Source organism: Lynx canadensis, chromosome E1, assembly GCF_007474595.2.
Source record: "Lynx canadensis isolate LIC74 chromosome E1, mLynCan4.pri.v2, whole genome shotgun sequence".
Classification (NCBI taxonomy): Eukaryota; Metazoa; Chordata; class Mammalia; order Carnivora; family Felidae; genus Lynx; species Lynx canadensis.
The window spans coordinates 55,582,538-55,603,845 of record NC_044316.2 but is presented as its reverse complement, the minus strand read 5'-3'; the positions used below and the strand labels follow the sequence as shown (position 1 = coordinate 55,603,845).

General features: G+C 50.5%; 1 protein-coding gene across 1 annotated transcript in view; it reads left to right on the top strand.

The window, feature by feature from the left end:
• The first annotated feature begins 370 nt into the window (after positions 1–370).
• Positions 371–21,308, top strand: part of UBE2O (ubiquitin conjugating enzyme E2 O) — a 57,246-nt gene continuing 36,308 nt past the window's right edge. The window contains 2 exon segments of the mRNA XM_030296924.1: positions 371–663; positions 666–832. Coding sequence (XP_030152784.1) covers positions 411–663; positions 666–832 — 420 coding nt within the window. The 5' untranslated portion in view covers positions 371–410.

Genomic DNA, 21,308 nt, shown 5'->3' with positions numbered 1-21,308 from the left:
TGGGGACGCCAAGGAGGCTCCTCAAATGTTGTTGACAGTCTCGGGACCATCCTCTCCGCCCCACCTCGGCCACTCCCCTTTTCCTCGTTGACCACTCCACTTCCTCCTCCGGGGTCCCCACCCAGTCCCGCTCCCATTACTTTCCCCCCTCTGGCCCCGCCCCTCCCTCCGGGAAATCCACCCCCTCCCCCCGCCCCGGGCAGCATCTCCAGCGTCCCCTAGCGACGAGGCAGGAGCTCCTAGCAACCGCATCTCGATTCCCAGACGACGGCGGCACGTAGGGCCACGTCAGCGCGCCGTGGCCCCGCCCCCGCGCCGGCTGGCCCCGCCTCCCCGTGCCGCGTTCGCCGCCGCCGCCGCCGCCGCCGCTGCCGCCGCCGCCGCCGCCCGAGGACTCGCGCAGAGCAGTTATGGCGGATCCCGCAGCGCCCGCGCCCGCAGCTCCGGCTCCCGCCCAGGCCCCGGCCGCGGCCCCGGACGCGGCGCCGACCCCGGACGCGGCCCCCGCCCCGGCCCCGGCGCCGGCGCCCGCCCCGGACTCGGCCTCAGGGCCGTCCTCGGACTCCGGCCCCGAAGCCGGCTCGCAGCGGCTGCTCTTCTCTCACGACCTGGTGTCGGGCCGTTACCGAGGCTCGGTGCACTTCGGGCTGGTGCGCCTCATCCACGAGAGGACTCGGACTCGGAGGGCGAGGAGGAGGGCCGCGGGAGCTCGGGCTGCTCCGAGGCGGGGGGCGCGGGCCACGAGGAGGGCCGGGCCAGCCCGCTGCGCCGCGGCTACGTGCGCGTCCAGTGGTACCCGGAGGGCGTCAAGCAGCACGTGAAGGAGACCAAGGTGCGGCGGGCGGGCCGGGGGGCCGGGGTCCGGGACCGACGCGGGGACGGGAGTTGCTGCAGGAGCCCTAGGCCGGGGAGGAGAGGCGCGCGAGGCGCTGGCCGGCGTGGTGCAACCGCAGTGGGCCGAGGTGGGAGGACAAGCCTCCGCGGAGGGGACGCTCCGGTGCAAAGTCATTGCACCAGCCCCGGGCCACCGGGCGCCGCGCTTCCCCCCCACCCCCGCCCCCCTCCGCCCGCGAAGGGGCTTCCACGCCTGGCCGTGCTGTGGTGTCGGCCTCAAGATTATGTGGACCCACTACCGTGGGGGAACTTCTCAGACTCTGAGGCACGCTCGGCATGACACCAGTGCGGCGTTTTGCTGACCCCCAAGGAGCTACATACTGCATTGTGCATCCCGAAAGGAAGGCCGTGCCGGGTCCGTGCAGGGAAGGGTTGTGGGCGGTCCAAAACAAAGGTAGAGGTGAAAATCTCGGGCGACGGATAAGCCCGAGAAGTTCCCCAAATGACAGAATGCGTTCTTATGGGTAAAGAAACCCCAACCCCTCTTTAAAAAAAAAAAACAAAAAAAACAAAAAAAGCCCAACCTTGTTGCCTCATTGTAATTGCTGCGGGGTACTTTGTGAGTAAAATCATTAACAATCAGAGCCGTGATATTAATAGTACGGGAAGGGGGGGATGTGACAGCTGCGACTGGAATTGATGACTCCCAAGTGCAGTTGGACTTCTTGAAAAAAATACTACAGAACCATGGATGGAAAAAGAGCCACCCGTTCGGGAAGCCCGAAGGGTTTTCCTGACCTGAGGCTGGAGGCACACCTCAGACTCCCATACGGTATCGGGGTGAGGCTGGTGAATATTGCAGTCTTTACCAGCGAAGGGGTGTATCGTCTTAAACCCGAAACCTTGAACCCAGGTTGGCCTGGTGGCTTCCTGTGTCTTGTTTTCCTGAGTGTGAACTCCTATCGGCGGTTCCCACCCAGGCACACACCCCTGTATCTTTCACCCCTTCTTCATCTCGTCCTCTTCCTCCCCTGCCAGAAAACATTTCTAAGCAGGAATCAGGCCTGTGCTGTTGACAGGTGTGATTTCAAGGGAGGGCGCTTGAGAAGTTCATCTGGGTTTCTCACACGCTGGGAGACAAAGGCCACCCTGCCAAGGGGGTCTGTGATAACAGCTCTGGCCAGGGAAAAGGCCGCTCTCCCAGGAAGAGCCTGCGAACCACTTCCCCGGGGCAGAAGTGACCCTTGGTAGCAGCAGAGTCTTTCTGCTGGCCAGTGCGCATGCCTCCCCAAGACCCCTGAAGTCCGCACGCACGCGGGTCCCCTGGCTTCCCCTCAGAGAAATGCCAATCAGGCAGTGGCTGCCCCGACTGAAAGAAAAGGACAAGTTCGTGTGCAAAAACAAACAAACAAACAAACACAAAAGTATGTGGGAAATACTACTTTCTATAGCGGAATGCTCGTTACCAATTCCCATCCGTGTTGTTACGTCGGAAAGACGATTTTTTTTTGGTCTTTATGCCGTGTTTCTGCATTGTCTTACTAGCACATGGTTGCTAATGTCTTTCTGCGGGTTTGTTTTTTTTTTTTTCCTTTAAACAAAAAATGTTTTGCCCTGACCGTCTTCTCCAGAGGTTTGTGACTTTCGGAAGGCAACTCGTTTCACCGTGTCATGGCCTCCTGCCCCGGGACTCAGGCTGCCCGGCCAAGTTCACTACCGGGAGCTGCCATGTTTATCAGTTGTCGGTTCCCGTTCATCTTGACTTTGGTGGTTAACTTTGTTTACGGTTATGTTCTGCCCGCCTCCTTCCACCATGTGTAATTATCTACAGAGTTGGGCTTAAAATACCTATTTAGGAATTAAGCAGAAAATAACTGTAAGGTAAGGCACCGGCTTGGATATATCTTGAAGGTGGCCTCTGGTGATTTGCTTTGAATTTGTTGAAGTCCATTGTAGCTCCGGTGGTGGTGTTTTCTTTGCCACCGGAGCGTCTGTGGCTTCTGAGCTTAGGGGCCTGGGAACCTTAGGAATCCATTTGTGGATGGCAAGACCCAGTTCTTTGAGAGTAGGTTTGTTGGGGAGGGGAGTTGTATACCCGATAAGTAGCTCTGGGGTCCCAGGAACTCTAGGCACAGATGACCCCGACTGGGGCGGTAGGGTGGGTCCTGGGACCTTGCACTTTCGGAAGTGGTTTAGGAAGAGTTTTGTTTTTTTCTCTTCTTCTCACTTCTCCTTGGAAATCCGTAGAGGCTGTAAAGGAAAGACTCTCAGACCAAGGCTGAACATTTAGGTTCTGATGCCTACTCCATCCGATTTGGTTATGAGATCTGAGAACCCACTTACTGATAGAATAACGTGGTTGACGGTGTGGAGAAACGTATTTCTTTTTAAAGCTGCCACCTCTTGGCATCTTTTAAAATAGTACCCTTTTAATGTGGAGCGTTCAGTAGGCTGTGGAGTATTTCTGTCGTTTTCGGGTTAATTTGTTGGGCAATGAGTAAAGGGGTAATATTAGTCTCTTGATGCAAGCTTGAAAGGAACAGATTCATGACGAGACATGAAGAGGCTGGCCGACAAGTTCTGCCCCCTCCTGGCCCCTTCAGTGAAAATTATCAACAGAAATCAAATAAGTAGCTCTTCCTTGGAGACTGCAGAATTTATGGTCCAGTTCCTGAGGCTTCCAGCAGCCAACGTTGAGCTTCTTTAGGACTTAAACACGAAGTTTGTGCTCCTTTCTTCCCTCAATCTTCTGACCCCTTCAGCCCGGTACTCCTTGAGACTTCCCCGTTTGGCCATGGGTCTCCTTTGTGACTGACGCCTTCCCCATCAGCGACCATCCTTGAGTAAACTTTTGGAATAAAGCCAAATGCCGGTAGTCTCTCTGCCTTCTCGCGCACTGGCTAGACCCGGCGGGTCTTTCTGGTCTCCAGCGGTTATGGTTGGACACAATGGCCCCTGTAAGGAAGAGAACAGACTGCCGTCTGTCCGTCCAAGTTTGGGGGCTTCCTGTTTAGGCTTTGGCTTTCCCATCTCTTGTGCGCTGTCCCTTGCTTTGAGTTACCACAACGTTCAGAGTCTCTCCTGGTTTGAGATTTGATGTCTCAAAATTAAGCTGTCTCTGCGATCACGCTGCTTTTCGAAGGCCGTGTGTGTGTGTGTGTGTAGCATCCCTCATGACACATCCCTCAGGAATTGGCTTTTCGGTTTATTTTTGGCTTCTACTCAGGCCAGCATTTCCACTGGGAAAACTGTTTAGGTGTAGCATCATGGCATGTGAAGCTGGCTTTGCTTCACTAGTCCGGGTGCTGGACCCATTAAAAGTCACTGTTCTTAGTGATGTAATAGGAAGAAGTTATGGAAGGTTAACCAAGATGCAGGACCGAGTGCATCTCGTTGCACTTGACTCAGAGGGGATCACAGCACTTGTAGACTCGCACAGCTCCCCTGTGCTTTTGTTCTTTGTCCTTTGGTTTCCCCCCTTCTGACTTCTGGGACCCGGTGCCGAGATGGTGCCTCTGTCTGACTTGCCGCCTTGCTCAAGGGCGCTTTCACCAGAAGAAGGGTGTGTGTTTGTGTCCTGTGATTGGAAGTCAAAACCCTTGGGTGCTCTTCCCAGCTGTCACCTACTCTGAATGACCTTGGCCTAGTCACTGCCTCATTTTCTCTCTGCAATAAAATACAAGATCTGTCTTTCTAGCCCCTGAAATGAACCTGAAACAGAAGCGTAGCTGAGTGCTGTGGCCACTTGGCTGTTAGCAGACACCACCCTGATGTCCATCGGACAGAGCCAGCCACCCCTGCCCCGTCCCTTCAGGAGACCACTTCCATGCGTCACAGAGTGGCGCTACACCCAGGAGGCACCTTGGGAGGCAAAACGTGCGCCACAGGGGTTTGTTTCGGTGGTGTAGGAGTTCCTCATTGATCATGTTGTTGCTCTTGACCTGGTGGGTTATAGATTGGACTTCTTTTTAAGACTGTTCTATAGATACTCATGAACTTTATGCGCCTTTAAAGTAACACCTGCCTGGGGCGCCTGGGTGGCGCAGTCGGTTAAGCGTCCGACTTCAGCCAGGTCACGATCTCGCGGTCTGTGAGTTCGAGCCCCGCGTCAGGCTCTGGGCTGATGGCTCAGAGCCTGGAGCCTGTTTCCGATTCTGTGTCTCTCTCTCTCTGCCCCTCCCCCGTTCATGCTCTGTCTCTCTCTGTCCCAAAAATAAATAAACGTTGAAAAAAAAATAAAGTAACACCTGCCTGAGGCGCCTGGGTGGCTCCATGCGTTGAGCATCTGACTCTTGATTTCTGCCCGGGTCACGATCCCAGGCTCATGGGATCAAGCCCTACATCATGCTCTGTGCTGAGCGTGGAGCCTGCTTAAGATATTCTCTCTCTCTCTCTATCTCTCTCTCGCTCTCTCTTTCCCTCCCTCTCCCCCCCCCTCACCGCCCCTTCCTCTCCCACTCCTCCCCCTCTCTCCCCCCTCTCCCCCCTCTCCCCTTTCCCTCCTCTGTCTCCCCCTCTCCCTCTCTCTCTCTCCATCCCTCCCTCTGTCCCTCCCTACTGTCTCCAAAATAAAGAATAAAAAAAATTAAAGTAACACCTGCCAAAAAGTCCACCAACCTCCAGGAGAGGGATGGAATGAACATATACGTGTGCATATTTTCCAGAATCTGGAGGATATCTTTTGAAATTTCCAAAAGAACGAATTACAAAGATGGTAGGTTATTGCTTTTGTATTTTAACATAATATGGATAAGCATTATGTCGTGTTACTGTGTGCCAGGCACTCTCAGTGCTTTCTGCATATCGCTCAGTGCTCCCAGCAACCCTGTGAATTAGGTCCTGCTATTATCTGCACGTTTCAGAGGAGGAAACTGAGGGGCAGAGAGGTTAAGTAACTTGTCCGATGTCACACTGCTAATAAGTGGAGGAACCTGAATACAAATTGAAGTAAATGTAGTTCTCACCTGAGAATGTTTAAGTTCAGCATTCATAGATCATTACTGCATCAAGTGCCCTGGTTAAACATGAGTCACAGACCCTGTGGTTGGTATTAATCATCCAGTCATTAAACACTTGAAAGTCTTAGTGGAGAGGAGGTAACCCCAGGTAAGGAGAGAGGGAGGAGCAGGGTGTTGGGATGGGTGGAAGGTGTACCGGTGGCCAGGGGAGAGCAAGCTCACTCCGGGGACAGGATGGGAGGAGGCGCCAGGTTGGCCCTTGTGCTGTGCTTCTGTTCTGCATTTTTCATCCCCTGGCCCCGCCGTCATTCTCAAAATCATTGTCAAAACATACATTTTATTTCTGGAGAACCTGTGAGTGCCCCTAGATGTTGAATGAAAGCAAGCTCTGTGTGATTCATTCCAGTGCTGGTTTAGTCCCCTCCGCACCTCCTGGACCAGAAGTCCGGGGAACGGGCGTTTCTGTGTTGCCTTAGAAATGGTCAGCCTTAGGAAATCCAGCTTGACCTCCTGCCCCCAAAGACCTGTCCGCCCTCTTGCTGCTGTTGTCACCCTCCCGCTGGGAATGCTGAGTCATGAGACGGGTTCAGAAGGGCTCCTTGGAGAGAGGCTGAGTTCCTTCTCCTTCAGTCGCCCTGAACCTGACTGTGCTCTCGGCCTTCTTCTTGTTTTAGGACATTAAAGGTCCTGTTGCGCCCTTCCCGTTCCCACTTCACTGTTATCCCTGCTCTTCTTTTTTTTTCTTTTCGTTTTCCTGTTCCATCAAGAGAAATCTTGCTCTCTTTTTTACTGTTTTACCCAGGGGCCTCATGGAATCCAGTGGAACCTCTGTGGGGCCAGTACTTTACAAAAGGGATGCGGTTATCGGTTACCGTGCGTAACATGAATCAGCATCACAACAGCGCTGGGCCCATGATCAGTGTCAGCTGCCCCCGGTGGTCCCCTCACAGTTGGATTTAGGGTGATGTCTTTTTAAAGAGCCATTCTGCAGTTTTAACTGGGAGGAGGACGTGATCTGTGCTCCTATTCCAATTGATGGAAGCTTTCAGAGTTTCCCTGCCCAGAGCTTAGCCTGCTTCTGGATGGGAGGGTGCTGATTCACATGGATAATCGAAAGAGGGAAACGTGCTTTTTCATTTACAAGATGCTCTCGCTTACACTTACTAGGATTTTGGTGTTTTTAACTGTAGCTCCTTCTGAGACTCCACCTGCCCGGTGGCTGGGTGCCACTGAGAAGGTGGTGCTTTCAAGGCTGTTGCGTGCCCCACACTCACGGCTCTAGTGAGCGGGGTGCACATTCCGAATTGCTTCCGTTGCTGACATTTCTGCTGGCCTCAGGGGGCTCTAGTAGGAACCACCTGACACGTGTGTGGTCACAGACAGGGAAGAGCAAAACGCTTACTGGAAATTTTTGGACTTCGGAATCAAATGGAGTCATGTTCACGGATGGCCCTCTGAAGTCTGTCTACTCCGGGGTTGTTCGCCCTCGTTTTGCTCTTAAGTTGCACTCTGAGGTTGAGCCTTCGACCCAGGGCCGACCTTGTTGAATGGATCTTTTGGTCAGTTTTGCCTGCAGATATACTGTGTTCTTCTGAAGCAAGATTGTGAAAAACAAGTTTTTGACTTAAACATTGAGGCAGATGATACACTGTTCAGAAGTATTCAGCTAGGCAGCATGTACTGGAACAAATGGCCTTTTGGGGTTAAATCTGGTTGACTGGTTGGCCGAGGGATTTGCCTATTTTGAGACTGAAACACTTAATTTTTTGTAGCTGGGTCGAAGGAATACGACACTTATCAGATCACTTTGGGTTTAAATCAATAGCATAGGGGTGCCCAGCTAGCTCATGCAACTCTTTTTTTTTAATTTTTTTTATTAAAAAAATTTTTTTTAATGTTTATATTTATTTGAGAGAGAGAGAGACAGAGCATGTACTGGGGAGGGAGAGAGGGAAGCAGACTCCAGGCTCCTAGCTGTCAGCACGGAGCCTGACGCAGGGCTTGAACCCACGAACTGTAAGCTCATGACCTGAGCCGAAGTCGGATGCTTAACCGACTGAGAAACCCAGGCCTCCCGAGCATGCAGTCTTGATCTTGGAGCTTTAAGTTCGAGCCCCAGTTGGATGTAGCCATTAGTTAAAAAAAATAAAATAAAATAAAAATCTAAAAAAAAAAAAAAAAAAAAAAAAAAAAGATCAAACTACCCTAGCTATGTCCGGTGAGGATTCATTCTAGCTATGATAATTTAAAAATTTTTTGAATTTAAGATACTGTATATTGCTTAAAAAAAATAGAAAGGAAAACATATTTGATTCTATCCAACAATAAAATGAAAACCCCCAGCAAGCAGGAGAGATTTTCTGCAGTCTTAAAAAGAGTGTTCTGGGGTGCCTGGGTGATGACACTCAGTGGTTAAGCTGCTGACTTCGGCTCAGGTTGCAGTTGGTGAGTTCAAGTCCCGCGCTGGGCCCTGGGCTGATATGACAGCTCAGAGCCCGGAGCCTGCTTCAGATTCTGTGTCCCCCTCTCTCTCTGCCCCTCCCCAGCTCGCACTGTGTCTCTGTCTCTCTCAAAAATAAACATTAAAATAAAACTAAAAAAGAACATGTTCTTCATTTACATCCTGCAAGTGAGAGCTGGTCTTTGACACTCAGCAGCTCTGATGAGGTGCTTCGTCTTGTTTTCATTTTGATCTTTTTTTTTGTGGGAGATGCTGCTGTGATGACGGTCAGTGAAGCTGTTGTGACAGGCATGTCCACGGCACTTCTTGCTAGCCCCTTAAGTGCAGGTAGGAAGGGACACACACACGCATCTGTGTCTTGTGTGGCTTCCAGGAGGATCAGGAACAGAGTCTGTGCTGAAAGCATCCCCTTATTTGTCTGCTCTGACTGTTCAATTACTTAAGGGAGTTTGAGGGCCCTGAAGGTTGATGATATCATCTTCAAGCCAAAGAAGAAAGCTGCTCTCCCTACCTCCAGTATGCTGCAAGAGGTATCTGCCTCCATTTCCTCACGACCTCTTAGCCTTCCTCTGGCCTCTCACCACTGGATGTGAATGGCTCTTCTGAAGGTCACAAAGGACTAACGGATTCCTGGTCACTGTATTTGCTGACTTCTCCCTAGTCCTCGTCCTTTTGGTCCATCAGCCTTGTTGATTGTGGTCGGTCCTGCCCTGTTACTGGAAACTTACTTTCGTTGGGTTCCATATACCCAACCATACTGAATTTTTCCCTTTAGCCTTTGTGGTTTTTGTTTTGTTTTAAGGGTTATTTATTTATTTTGAGAAAGAGAGAGGGAGAGAGAGAAACCCAAGCAGGCTCCACACTGTCAGTGGAGCCCGACACGGGCCTCGATCTCCCGAGCTGTGAGATCATGACCTGAGCCAAGATCAAGACTTGGATGCTTAACCGACTGAGCCTCCCAGGTGCCCCTTCTCTTTAGCTTTTTCCTCTTATCTCTGTGAGACTTGTCCACATACCACGTTGTCACTCCCCTCACCACCTTCCTATCTTCGGTACTTTTGTTCACTCTTGAGGCTGCAGCTGGCTCTCGCACTCAGCTTCCACACCCGCTCCGCGGTCCCCGCCGTGGACCTGACGGCTCCCTCCTGTCATCTAGAACTTCAGACTTTGTGGGCGTAAAGTTTTATAAGTGTAGCTGCCCTTCCCACCCCCAGTTCCAACTTTTGATCATGAAAAATCTTCAAATATACAGAGAAGCCGAAAGACTAGGCCAAAGAGTATTAATTACCCATAATGATGAGTTAGCAGTTAACATTCTGTTCTCTGTGCTTTACCTGTGTATGTAAATATATGTTCTCCTGAGTCATGTGATAAGTCAGAAGCAGACGTGACGGCGGACGGCTCTGAATACTTAAGCTTGCGTCTTCTAAAATTCAGACGTTTGGGATCATTTGAAATTTACCTTCTTGGGCGCCCATTCTAATTTAAGTGTGCAATTCAGTGGTATTAAATGCATTCGTAACGTGCAGCCACCCCCGTCATCCATCTCCAGACCTCTTTTCATTCTGTAAGACTGAAACTTGGTGCCCACTGAACAATAACCCCCTGTTTCTCCCCACGCCAGCCCCTGGCTACCATCGTTCTACTTTCTGATGTGAACTGTCACTTCGCTTAGAATAATATCCCTAAGGTTCATCCATGCTGTAGCAGACGGCAGAATTTCCTTCGTTCTAAAGGCTGAATGAGATTCCACTGTATGTATCACAGCTTTCAGCCTGGCTCTTCATCTGTCGGTGGACACTTGGGTTGCTTTCCTGCTTTAGCCGTCCCGAGTAACGCAGCTCATGAACATAGGCGTGCAGATACCTCTTCGAGATCCCACTTCCGGTTCTTTTGGGTGTATCCCCAGAGGTGGGATTGCTGGGCCATGCGGTAGTTCTATGTGTACTTTTTTGAAGAGCTGGCCTACTGTGCTCCACAGCAGCTGCATCATCTCATGTTCCCCCCAGCCGTGCGCAAGGATCCCGGTTTCTCTATGGCCAGTGTTTGTCATTTGTGCGCGCTCTCTCCTCTCTCTCTCTCTCTCTCTCTCTCTCTCTCTGTTTTATTTCGGCCATCGTAATGGGTGTAAGGTAGTGTCTCACTGTAGTTTTGATTTGCGTTTCCCTAAGGATGGGTGATGTTGGGCATCCTTTCACATGCTTCTCGGTCACTTAAATATCTTTGAGTAAGCATTTATTCAGGTCATTTGCCCATTTTTGAACGGGGTTATTTGGCGGTTTTTTGCTGTTGGGTTGTAGGAGTTCTGTATATATTCTGGATATTAATCCCTTATCAGATATATGACTTGTGAATATTTTTTCCCATTCTGTGGGTTGCCTTTTTTATTCAGTTGATACTGTCTTTTAATGCGTTATAATATGTTTTTTTTAATTTTCATGAATCCAGTTTGTCTGTTCTTTCATTGCCCGTGCCTCTGGTGTCAGCCTCCCATTCTAATTTGTCATCAAATCTTTGTTCGAAATGCCTCTTGCCTCCTCTGCATTTCCTTTCTGCAACACGAGCTCACTCTGACCGTGTTGCGCCTGGACTGATCTCGCCTGGTCTCCCTGCCTCTAGCCCTCTGCAGCCCAGTGCGCAGTGCCACAGGCTGACCTTCTGAATGACTGTTGGATTGTGTCGGGACCCAGCCTCCTGACACGCCTTAGCTTGTCACTCAAGGCTCCTCGTCTTCGTGTTGTGCTTAATCTTCTGCCCCTTCAGTAGACTGCATCTAATCTGTTTCCCCGGTTCACTTGTGCCGTTCTCTTCCACTGATGCCCCATGGCACTTAACGTGACACACTTGAGGTCTCTCTCCCTGGATTGGAAGCTTCTTGAGAGACAAAGACAGTGACTCCTGATATGCTGTGAAAGCTTATATTTTGAATGGCTCACGTCTAGTTTCGTGGGAGGCGTTTGTTTGAGTTAATGACCAGATCCTTCCCATTCACCTACAAAGAGTATTCTTAGCCTTTTTCCAGACGCTTCATGATCTGTGCTGGAGCTATGCGGGCACCTCGCCAGCTGACACGTCCCCTTAGGGTACTAGGTAGGTTGCCCATGTAATTTATCGTCCAAGCTGGGCTCTTTTGAGAGCACTATGAATAATTGCTCCAGACTGAGACATGTGGGTATCCTAACACCAGGAAGAACAGATTAATCAAAAATACACCGTGTTGTAGTTGACTGTTTCAGCAACTTCCATCAGAAGCTCCCCAGGCAGAGCATGAGCCCAGTGGGCTAGGATAAAGCTAGCCAGAGCTGGTGTCAGCTACGGCCGAAATGCAGCTGTGTCTGGGATTAAAACCTAGCAGGAATTGAGACACTCTCCTGGCCACAGGCTCCCTAGGAGCACGGGCTGGGATGAGAACTAAGAGGCTGTGCCTCACGAAGCCAGTAGAGACTCTCCCTGGTTGGTGCCATTCTGGGTTTCCTTTAGGTCCTCGTGCAAGCTCTGAACGATCTGGAAAAAGCACCAGTTCAACATTTAGAAGCCGCCCAAGTTCTAGCGCCCACAGTAACTTCAAGACTTTGGTGGGAGCCTTCACCGTCCCTGAGCCTCAGTTTCTCAGCTTACGAAATGGGGACGATGCCCATCTCAAGGCTGTCGTGAGGGGCAGCTGTAACAACCCGGCTGAAGAAGACACTTGTGAGACCTACGTTCACACGTGTGAGGTCATGAATGGAGAGCAGCCCAACAGCCCTCACCTTAGGAGATGGTTTTGGGTCTTTAGTGTAAGCCTGCTTTGCTGGAAACAGGACAGGGCCCCAGCGGTGCATTGCCTGGGAGCGCAGCTTGGGCTCTGTGCTCTGCCTGCCTCGGTGCTCTGGGGCATCCTAGAGAGCGCAGCCTGGAGTTGGCGTGCCTGTGCCCGGCCTGTTACTCTGAAGGAATCAGGCACCATCTATTAACACGGCTCACCAGGGGTGCCGGGAGTATGGGGAGAGCGTGGATCCATGGAATCCAGAGCAGCACTTCTGGAAGGCTAATGTGTGTGGCCTTGCCTGGGGCTCTTGTTAATGCAGTCTTCTGAAATGGCCAGGGGTGCACCTGAGAGTGTGCACGTCTAACCTGCCCCCTGGGACGCTGATTCTGCTGGTTGGGACTGTCCTCGGAATTGAACTGACATTGTAGGTCCTTCAGAAACCCTGTTGATGTCTGTAGGTTCAGGTGTGACCCCCGTCACCCCGCCCTCAAACTGTATGCGTGTAACTGGTTTGAGGTTTTTGTCTCCCCTCTGCCTTAGTCTTCCGGTAGCAGTGGTAATGCCAGAAATTATCAAAAGGGGGGTGGCAGGAGGGAAGAGACATTAAGTACCTCTAATAACCAGGCAGTGCTTTCAGAACCTAGTGTTCCTGTTGGAAACACCTGCTTCTCCCTCCCCCTCCCCCCATTGCCTACTGACCGGTATTAATGCACAGTTGCCGCTAAGGGTTTTGCTGGATTTCATTTCTTCTTAGGATGCACATATGATTGTTGTTACGAGAAGAATGCAACCAGTCCAAGAGGAAAATGATTGAAACTTGCTTTTTTTAAATATATATATATCCATTCAGGAGCAGTGGATTCCTGCCGTGTGCCAGGCGGCGTAACAAATGCTTTGCGCGTATCATCATCTTACTCCTTCCCTAAAGTGGCCAGTGTCCCCACGTTAGAGAGGGAGAGCCTAAAACCTAGAGAATGCCTGTAACTCACCCAAAGCCACACAGCTAGCGAGGGGCAGAGCCTGGGTGTCTGTGCTGCCAGAGCACGGGCCCTTTTCGCCGGCTGGGTGCTGCGGGAGTACAGAGAACACCCCTACACAGGCCCTGCGCTCTAGATCAGGGACCAGCGTTCTTTCTGTAAAGGGCCAGATAGTAAATATTTTAGGCTTAGCGGGCTATACTGTCTCCTTCACGACTGGTCAACTTTGCCATTGCAGCGTGAAAACGTTCAGAGACAATAAGGGAGTGAGGGGGCATGTCTGTGTTCCAGTAAAATCTTATTTCAAACAGGCAGCAGGCTGGAATTGGCCTAGAGGCCATAGTTTGCCGATCTCTGCTCTAGAAGAGACCTGACTGATGGAAATACAATGCGAGCCACGTCTGTAATTTTAAACTCGACAGGAGCCACGTTTGAGAGAGTAAATAGAGGGGCGCCTGGGTGGCTCAGTTGGTTAAGCATCCAGCTCTTGATTTCGGCTCAGCTCTTGATCTCAGGGTTGTGAGTTTAAGCCCTACATTGGGCTCCGTGCTGGGCGTGAAGCCTACTTAAAAAAAAAGAAAAGAAAAAGAAAACAGAAACAGGTGACATTACATTTAATAAATTTTATGTGACCTGTTCTACCAAGACACCATATCGATACGCAATCAGTATAAAAATTCTTAGGAAACATTTTACATTCTTCTGTCTGTAGTGGCTCACGCGTTGGCTCGCGCTCTGGTGGGAGAGAAAACCCTCCAGTCCCTTGCTTAGCTTTGTTTTGTTCAGAGCATCTAGCATTATTTGAGATTTCATTGCCTCGTTTCTTTGTTTACTGTCTCCCCAGCCAGAAGGGCGGAGGGCAGAAGCGAACCGTTCCCTGCTCTCCGTGCCTGAACAGAGACCGGCCCAGAGCCGGTGCCCGGTGGTCCTTGTTTAATGGGTGAATGGGGTACGTGGAAGGTAGAGGCTGCTGAGTCCCGTCTGGAGGCACAGACAACATTGCGGGGGGGGGGGGGGCGGGGGGGGGAAGGGGGGGAAGCGGAGACTGGTGGGAGAACTTTAGGAAAAGCTTTCATGCAGGCAGCTTTTGAGTTAGGCCTTGGAAGGTGAGAAGAATTTGGACCAACAGTGGTGGGAGGGAAGCGCATCCTGAGCGGGAAGATCAACGTGAAGAAAGACGGGCGCAGGACGAGTTCGCACGTTTGGGAGAAATCGTTCAGTCAGGCCCTTGGAACTCCTTTACACTTAAAAATTATCGACGATCCCAAGGAGCTTTTATTTATATGGGTTGTATCAGTATTTACACGTGCAAAGTGAAAGCAAAACTTAAGCCCTAAGATACCCAGGCACTCGTTCTGGCCATCAGAGCAGGGACATCATTACGCCGCGTGGCCTCTGGCAAGTTCCACCGTGGACTTGGGAGAGGATGAGAGTGCCAAAGGCAGATTCCATCTTAATGGGACCACGGAAAGGTTTTGACTTGGGACCTCCCGGAGGGGGTCTCAGGACCCCCGGAGCATGCGCCCAGGACTGCTGAGCTGGCGGTGGGGTGGAAGGAGGAGGTGGGCGAGAGGGAGCACCGGTTAGCCGGGCTGGCCCCGGTCGCCGGTGGTGGTGACAGCATTTCTCATGTCCTGTTGTGCTCTCGGTGTGTTGCGATCACTTCACACGGGGGGCTCCTTAGGCCCCTGTGGGAGAACCCTGTGGCGTAGGTGTTCCTATTTTATGTGTAGCGAAGGAGAGTTTGGGTGAAGCCCAGGCAGGTGCCCCCACAGCCACAAGGTCTGCTGCCCCTCCGGGACTGCGCGGCACACGGCTTCTGTGGGGTAAGGGTCTTTGGATGGCAGCCTCTGGAGTTTGGCTTTGTGTTGTGGCTGTTTTTCCACGTGATGAAGAGCCACTTCAAAGTTTGCGGTGAATTGTGTGGCAGCATTTCCTAAGATGGAATTGGGGGAGGGGGGTGGGATCTGGGAAGCCTGGGGACCGGTTAGGAGCTTTTGCAGTGCTGGCGAGTTCTATCTTTTGTGCATTTAATTTGCGTGGCATTTCTCTCTGTCTGTCTGTCTCTCTCTCCCTCTCTCTCTCTCCCTCCCTCCCTCTCTCTCTCTCTCTCTCTCACACTCTCTCTCACACACACACACACACGCGCGCGCGCGCGCACACACACACACACGCACACACACACACACGGCAGAGTTTTGAAAGTGCCGGTTTTCATACAAAATGGCCCCTACGTGTGAACCAGTAACTTCCTCCAGTATTCAATGAACAAAGCAGCAACCTATTCCAGTGCCAGAGGGAAAGTTGGTGTGTTGGAGGACTTACTGATAGCTTTAAGGAGCTTTTTAAGGATAATTTTGACGATGCTCAGTTTGACCTTGGGACCTGACTCCCAAGTACAATGAGGACTATTGAATCGGAGAGCAGCCAGGGCACTTTGAGTTAGAGCAGTAGGGATAGAGAGGTAGAGGGAGGTTGGGGAAGGTTGCTCTTTTTCTTTCTTCCTTCCTTTCTTTCTTTCTTTCTTTTTTTAAAGTTTGTTTATTTTGAGAGAGAGTGCGAGCACGAGTGAGCAGGGAGGGGCTGAGAGAGAGAGAGAGAGAGAGAGAGGATCCCAAGCAGGATCTGTGGAGCCTAACTCAGGGCTTGAACCTATGAACCATGAGATTGTGACCTGAGCTGAAATCAAGAGTCGGATGCTTATCTGACTGAGCCACCCAGGCGCCCCAGGGACAGATTTCTCAGATGGTGGCAGGCAAGAGCCATTAAGGGCATTTAGGAGTGGCAGGGAAAGCAGGTGTAACACAACTGGGCTGGAGCAGTGGCTGTCCACGTGCCCAGGGTCTCAGATGATCAGAAGGGGGTTGGGGAGCCATTATGTACGTCTTTCTTTCTTTCTTTCTTTCTTTCTTTCTTTCTTTCTTTCTTTCTTTCTTTCTTTTTTTCTTTTCTTTTCTTTTAGGGCTATCCTCTTTTTTTTTTTTTTTATAAGTTTATTCATTTATTTTGAGAGAGACCAAGACAGAGGGGGATGGGCAGAGAGGGAGAGAGAGAGAATCCTGAGCAGGCTCCACGGTGCCAGCACAGAGCCCATCATGGGGCTTGAACCCATGAAGGTGCAAGATCATGACCTGAGCTGAAACCAAGAGTCTGACACTCAACCATCTGAGCCAGCCAGGCGCCCCTGTTTGCTTTTTGCTGTGGTAGAATATACATAATAAAATGTACCATTTTCTTAAAGTTTTTTTTTCATGTTTATTTTTGAGAGAGAAGAGAGTGAGAGAGAGAGAGCACACACGAGTGGGGGGGACAGAGAGAGAGACGTAGAACCTGAAGCAAGCTCCAGGCTCATCAGCACAGAGTCCAACGCGGGGCTCAAACTCACAAGCTGGGAGATCATGACCTGAGCCAAAGTCGGACGCTTAACCCACTGAGCCACCCAGGCGCCCCTCGAATGTACCATTTTTAAGTGTGCAGTTCGGTGTCATGAAGTACATTGCTGTTGTGCACCCATCACTGCCACCCGTCTCCAGGACTGTTTCCTCTTCCCAGACTGAGACTCTGCCCCCATTAAACAGTGACCCGTTCACTGTAGACATGTGGTCTCCTGACATACAAGGAGCGAGGCGGGGGAAGAAGCGTGGCAGAGACTCGGGCCTCCGGAGTGCGCGCCCAGGTGATAGTCCCGCCAGTAACAGCGTGGACACAGAAGCGCGAGGGAGGTTGAGTGTCGGAAGCTGAGTGTCGTAGATGCTTGGAATCATCCGTGAGAAGAGACCCCTACCTTGGAAATGCGCATTGAGTCCTGTCTTGCTTTGATTCTTGTCGTTGTCCTCTTCCATGCCCTCATAATTGCATTTTTTTAAATGTTTGTTTATTTTGAGAGAGCAGGCACGTGAGCGGGGGAGGGGCAGAGAGTGGGAGAGAGTGAATCCCGAACAGGCTCTGCGCCGTCCGACTCAGGGCTCGGTCCCACCAACCTTGAGGTCATGCGTGACCTGAACCGAAATCGAGAGTCAGACGCTCAACCGGCCGCCCAGGCGCCTCCATAATTGCATTTTTTAAATAAACACTTTTTAGATTTATAGACAATTTATAAGGATCCTAGTATATCCTGCAGCAGCTCCCTCTAATGTTGACGTCCTATGTAACACGGTATATTTGTCAAAAGTAAGAAATTAACATTGGTTTTACATTATAAACTAGACTGTACACTTTTATTTGGATTAGTTTTCCACCACAGTCCTTTTTCTGTTTCAGGATCCAGTTCACAATACTACGTTGCATTTTGCATAATTGCTTCTTTTTTTTGAGAGAGAGCATGAATGAGCATGAGTGGGGGAGGGGACAGAGTGGGGGCGGGGGGGGGGGGGGGGGGGGAAGAGAGGGAATCTCAAGAAGCAAGCTCCATGTTCACGGAGCCCAACTCAGGGCTCTATCCCCCAACCCTGAGATCATGACCTGAGCCAAAACCAAGAGTCAGATGCTCAACTGACTGAGCCACCCAGGCGCCCCTGCGTAATTGCCTTCTGAATGTTGGAAAAAAACCTAATTGATCTTTCTCTTGATCTAATCTTCAGTTCATCCTCTGCCTTAAGAGTTATTTTTCTGAAGAATTTTGTTAACAGCTTTTGACGCCAGGGAAGAGGGGTCAAGCAAGATGCCCTTGAAAATGAGGCAGTCTGGAGGTGACCCGTAACTATGGGCAGTACCCAGAGAGGAGGGTGGCGGCTGGACAGGTGAGTGCAGAGTGAGGAAGTCAGGGAAGTAGGGGAAGTAGGCTTAGGGGCCCTTTCAGTCTCTGATGATCCAACTCTGAAGAAAAATTGGTAGGATTATTCTCTTTGTCTGAAGTTTATAGTTGTTGGTTTTTCCTGGGGGCACGTTATCAGCTCTGTTGCTGTGCAGGTGACCCTCTCTTGACAACCTGTGCAGGTGTTCCCGGAAACTCCTCAGGAGCTACTTGACATTTTCTCTCACTTTGATGTAACACTGATTCTCATGGGCTCAAACCTAAAGAATCATTCTTGGATTTTATTTTATTTTATTTTGTTTTTTAAGTTTATCTTTATTTGAGAGAGAGAGAGAGAGAGAGCGAGCAAGCAGGGGAGGGGCAGAGAGAGAGGAAGACAGAATCCTAAGCAGGTTCCAAGCTATCAGCACAGAGCCCAACGTGGGGCTTGAACTCACAAGTGGTGAGATCGTGACCTGAGCTGAAATCAAGAGTCAGATGCTCAACTGACTGAGCCACCCAGGCACCCCTTGGATTGCATTTTTTTTCTTAATTTATTTTTTTAAAAATTACATCCAAGTTAGCATATAGCGCAGTAGTGATTTCAGGAGTAGAATCCAGTGATCCATGCCCTACATATGACACCCAGTGCTCATCCCAAGTGTCCTCCTTGATGCCCCTTGCCCATGTAGCCCATTCCCCACCCTCAACCCCTCCAGCAGCCCTCAGTTTGTTCTCTGTGTTTAAGAGTCTCTTATGTTTTGTTCCCCTAGATTGCATTTTAAGAACAGAGAACACCAGTAACAAGAACTTGTTTGCCGCTTGACCTTGCTTTGGCTTCAGGGTCTTAACTCTGAGCCTTCTGCGAACCAGCAGTAGACGTCAGGGTCAGGCAGCGCTCAGGCCTTTGTGGCCTGGCCATCTCCCTGCCCGGCGAAGACGCAGCCCTGCTGGCATCTCACAGAGACCTGCTCAGCCCTTAGGGTCATTTCCGCTGTAAATCAGCGCATCCCGGGTACTCCTGAATTGTTCATCCTGTTCTCTCCTTCATCTCTTCATCGTCTTTGTCCTCTGTGCCCTGGGGACCTCCGCAGCCAAACGGCTTCCCTGCACAGCACTTGCGGTGCCACTGCCTCCGCTCCCTGCAGGTGTAACGTTCGTGAAACACACATGGGCTAAGTGTGTTAGAAAGGCCAAGTACGACCGCTCTTTTTCGGGAACGTGGCTTTGGTGCTGCCTACGGTATTTAGAAGTTAGGTGTTCATAGGTGGAGGTGTTTGTGTGTCATAGTGTTTTCTTCCCGTTTCAAAACAGATTTTTGGTAGCATGCTTTTTAATGACCGCCCATAATTCCATCAGGTGGACCAACCCAAGTTTCTTGAGCTCATGTCCACTTTTGACCAGCTAAAACATTTCCAGGTTTTCACAGTTTTCAGTAATGGAACTAATGTCTTACACTTGATACCTTTTTTTTTTTTTTTTTTAACAAATCTTCTAGTTTCTCAGGATAAATTCCTGAAACAGAATTACTAGTCAAGGGATAGGAGTACACTGCTAAGACTTTGGATTCATTTTACCAAACAGTCGTCCCCCAAAGTGGTATGCGGGTATACACTTCCATCTTGCAGTGCCTGTCTCCCCAGCTGGTGGGGAGAGGTTTTGGTGACTTAGGTGGGGGTCCCCAGCTAGCTGGCAGCATCTGGGGACTAGAACTCAGGTCAGTTGACTAGGCATGTTTCTGACTGTACTCTTCTGTCACCAAGAAACAAGCCCTTCTCGTGGCCAGGGGTGTCCCCGAGCTCTGCAGGACTGGTAGGCCAGTCTGTTGTGCCTTCGGCTCAGGGCACGCATTCCCTGAACAGAGGGCTGGCCTAGGGGACGGTGAGAAAGCCAGGGGAGCTAGGGTGGCTCAGACATGGGCTGGCGTTTGCAGAGGCTGAACTCTCAGAGGGCCCTCCACGACCCAAATGCAGATCATGGTCGCATAAAGTGGGCCTTTTTCCTTTCCCCAGGGTGAGGCATTAACCCCAGTCAGCGCTCAGAATCCCCATCTCTTGCACATGGCTCCACCGAGGCACTTGTCAGATGACCCAGCTCATAGTGGGACGATGACTGTGTCCTGTACAGTGATGCCATCTCCATCCTCTCTGTCTCTCCTGTAGACCCCTGTGCCTCAAGCTTGCCTCTCCTTTGCTGGTGACATCAGAGGACAAGGGAGTTTTCAGTTATCAGGTGCCCAGTGCCAGCGGGTCTTTCCCTGAGCCCCTGAGATGAATGACGTTGGCCGTATACTGGGTTTTAGGGTATGTCTGGGCCCACAGCAGTGGTACCGGAAGGAAGGATTTCATTTGACCCCTTTATTTCATAATCAGGGAACTGAGGCCCCAGGAGGCTCACTGGTTCAGGTTAAGGATGACGGAAGCCACCAAAGGACAAAGACCCTGAGACTTCAGAAAAGAAAAGTTCACAGAAGGACACCCATCTAATTTCTAGGAGTAGAAGTAGAGGGTGTTAGTGCCGGTTTTAGTTTTCTGGTGATTTAGTGCTAGTTGATGGGTTCTGTGTTTGACTTAAATAAAATGTAGAATACAGAGGATTTAACTGTGACTCAGGAGGCATGTTCAAGAAACTTCCTACTCGAGATCATAGATGCAGGCAAAGTCACTACTTGCAGCTTAACCTTAGGCTTGCCTTTAAAAAAGAAAAGAAAGAAAAGGAAAACCCAGCTTTTTTGAGATATAATTTACATGCCATAAAATTCACCCTTTTAAGTTATACAATTCAAATGGCTCTCCGTATATTCAGAGCTTTGTGCACCCACCCTCACTGTATAGAAGTAGAATATTTTCATTTCCATCACCCTTGAAAGCAAGCCGTCCCACTGAACTACCCATACTTCTCAGCCCCCGGTAACCTCTTTCTTTGTTTGTCTCTTTGGGTTTTTGTCTTTATGGGATTGCCTCTTCTGGACATGTCCTATAAGAACACGTACCGTGCAGCCTTTTGTGTCTGGCTTCTTTCACTGAGCGTGTTTCCAAGTTTCCTTTATGTCGTAGTACACATCAGGACCTCGTTCCCCTTCTGTGACCAGGTCCGGTGTATGGGGATGTCACTTTTGTTTATCCGTTCATCGGTTGACGGACACTCCATCTGGGGGGCAATTTTGAACGATGCTGCCGTGAGCGTTTTCGTACACGTTTTTGTGGGGCACGTATTTTCAGTTCTCTGGGGTGTCATGCCCAGGAGTGGGTTGCTGGGTCATGCGGTGACTCGGCGTGTGTCCTTCTGAGCAACTGTAGTATGTGAGGGTTCCAGTTGCTCCGCATCGTCAGCAGTGCTTGTTATTGGCCATCTGATTACAGCCGCCCCCGTGGGCGTGGAGTGGTTATTGCGTCACGATTGGTGTGCATCTCTAGCGACTGACGGCTTTGAGGGCGTCTTTTCACGCGCTTCGTAGCCATTTGTAACTCTTCTTTGGAGAAATGTCTCTTCCAGTGAATCGTTTGCGCGCTTTTTAAGTGGGTCATTTGTCGGCTTGCCTAGTAGACCCTGCCTTTGGGTCTTCTCTGTCCATTAGAGGCTGGCAGGGGGACCACTT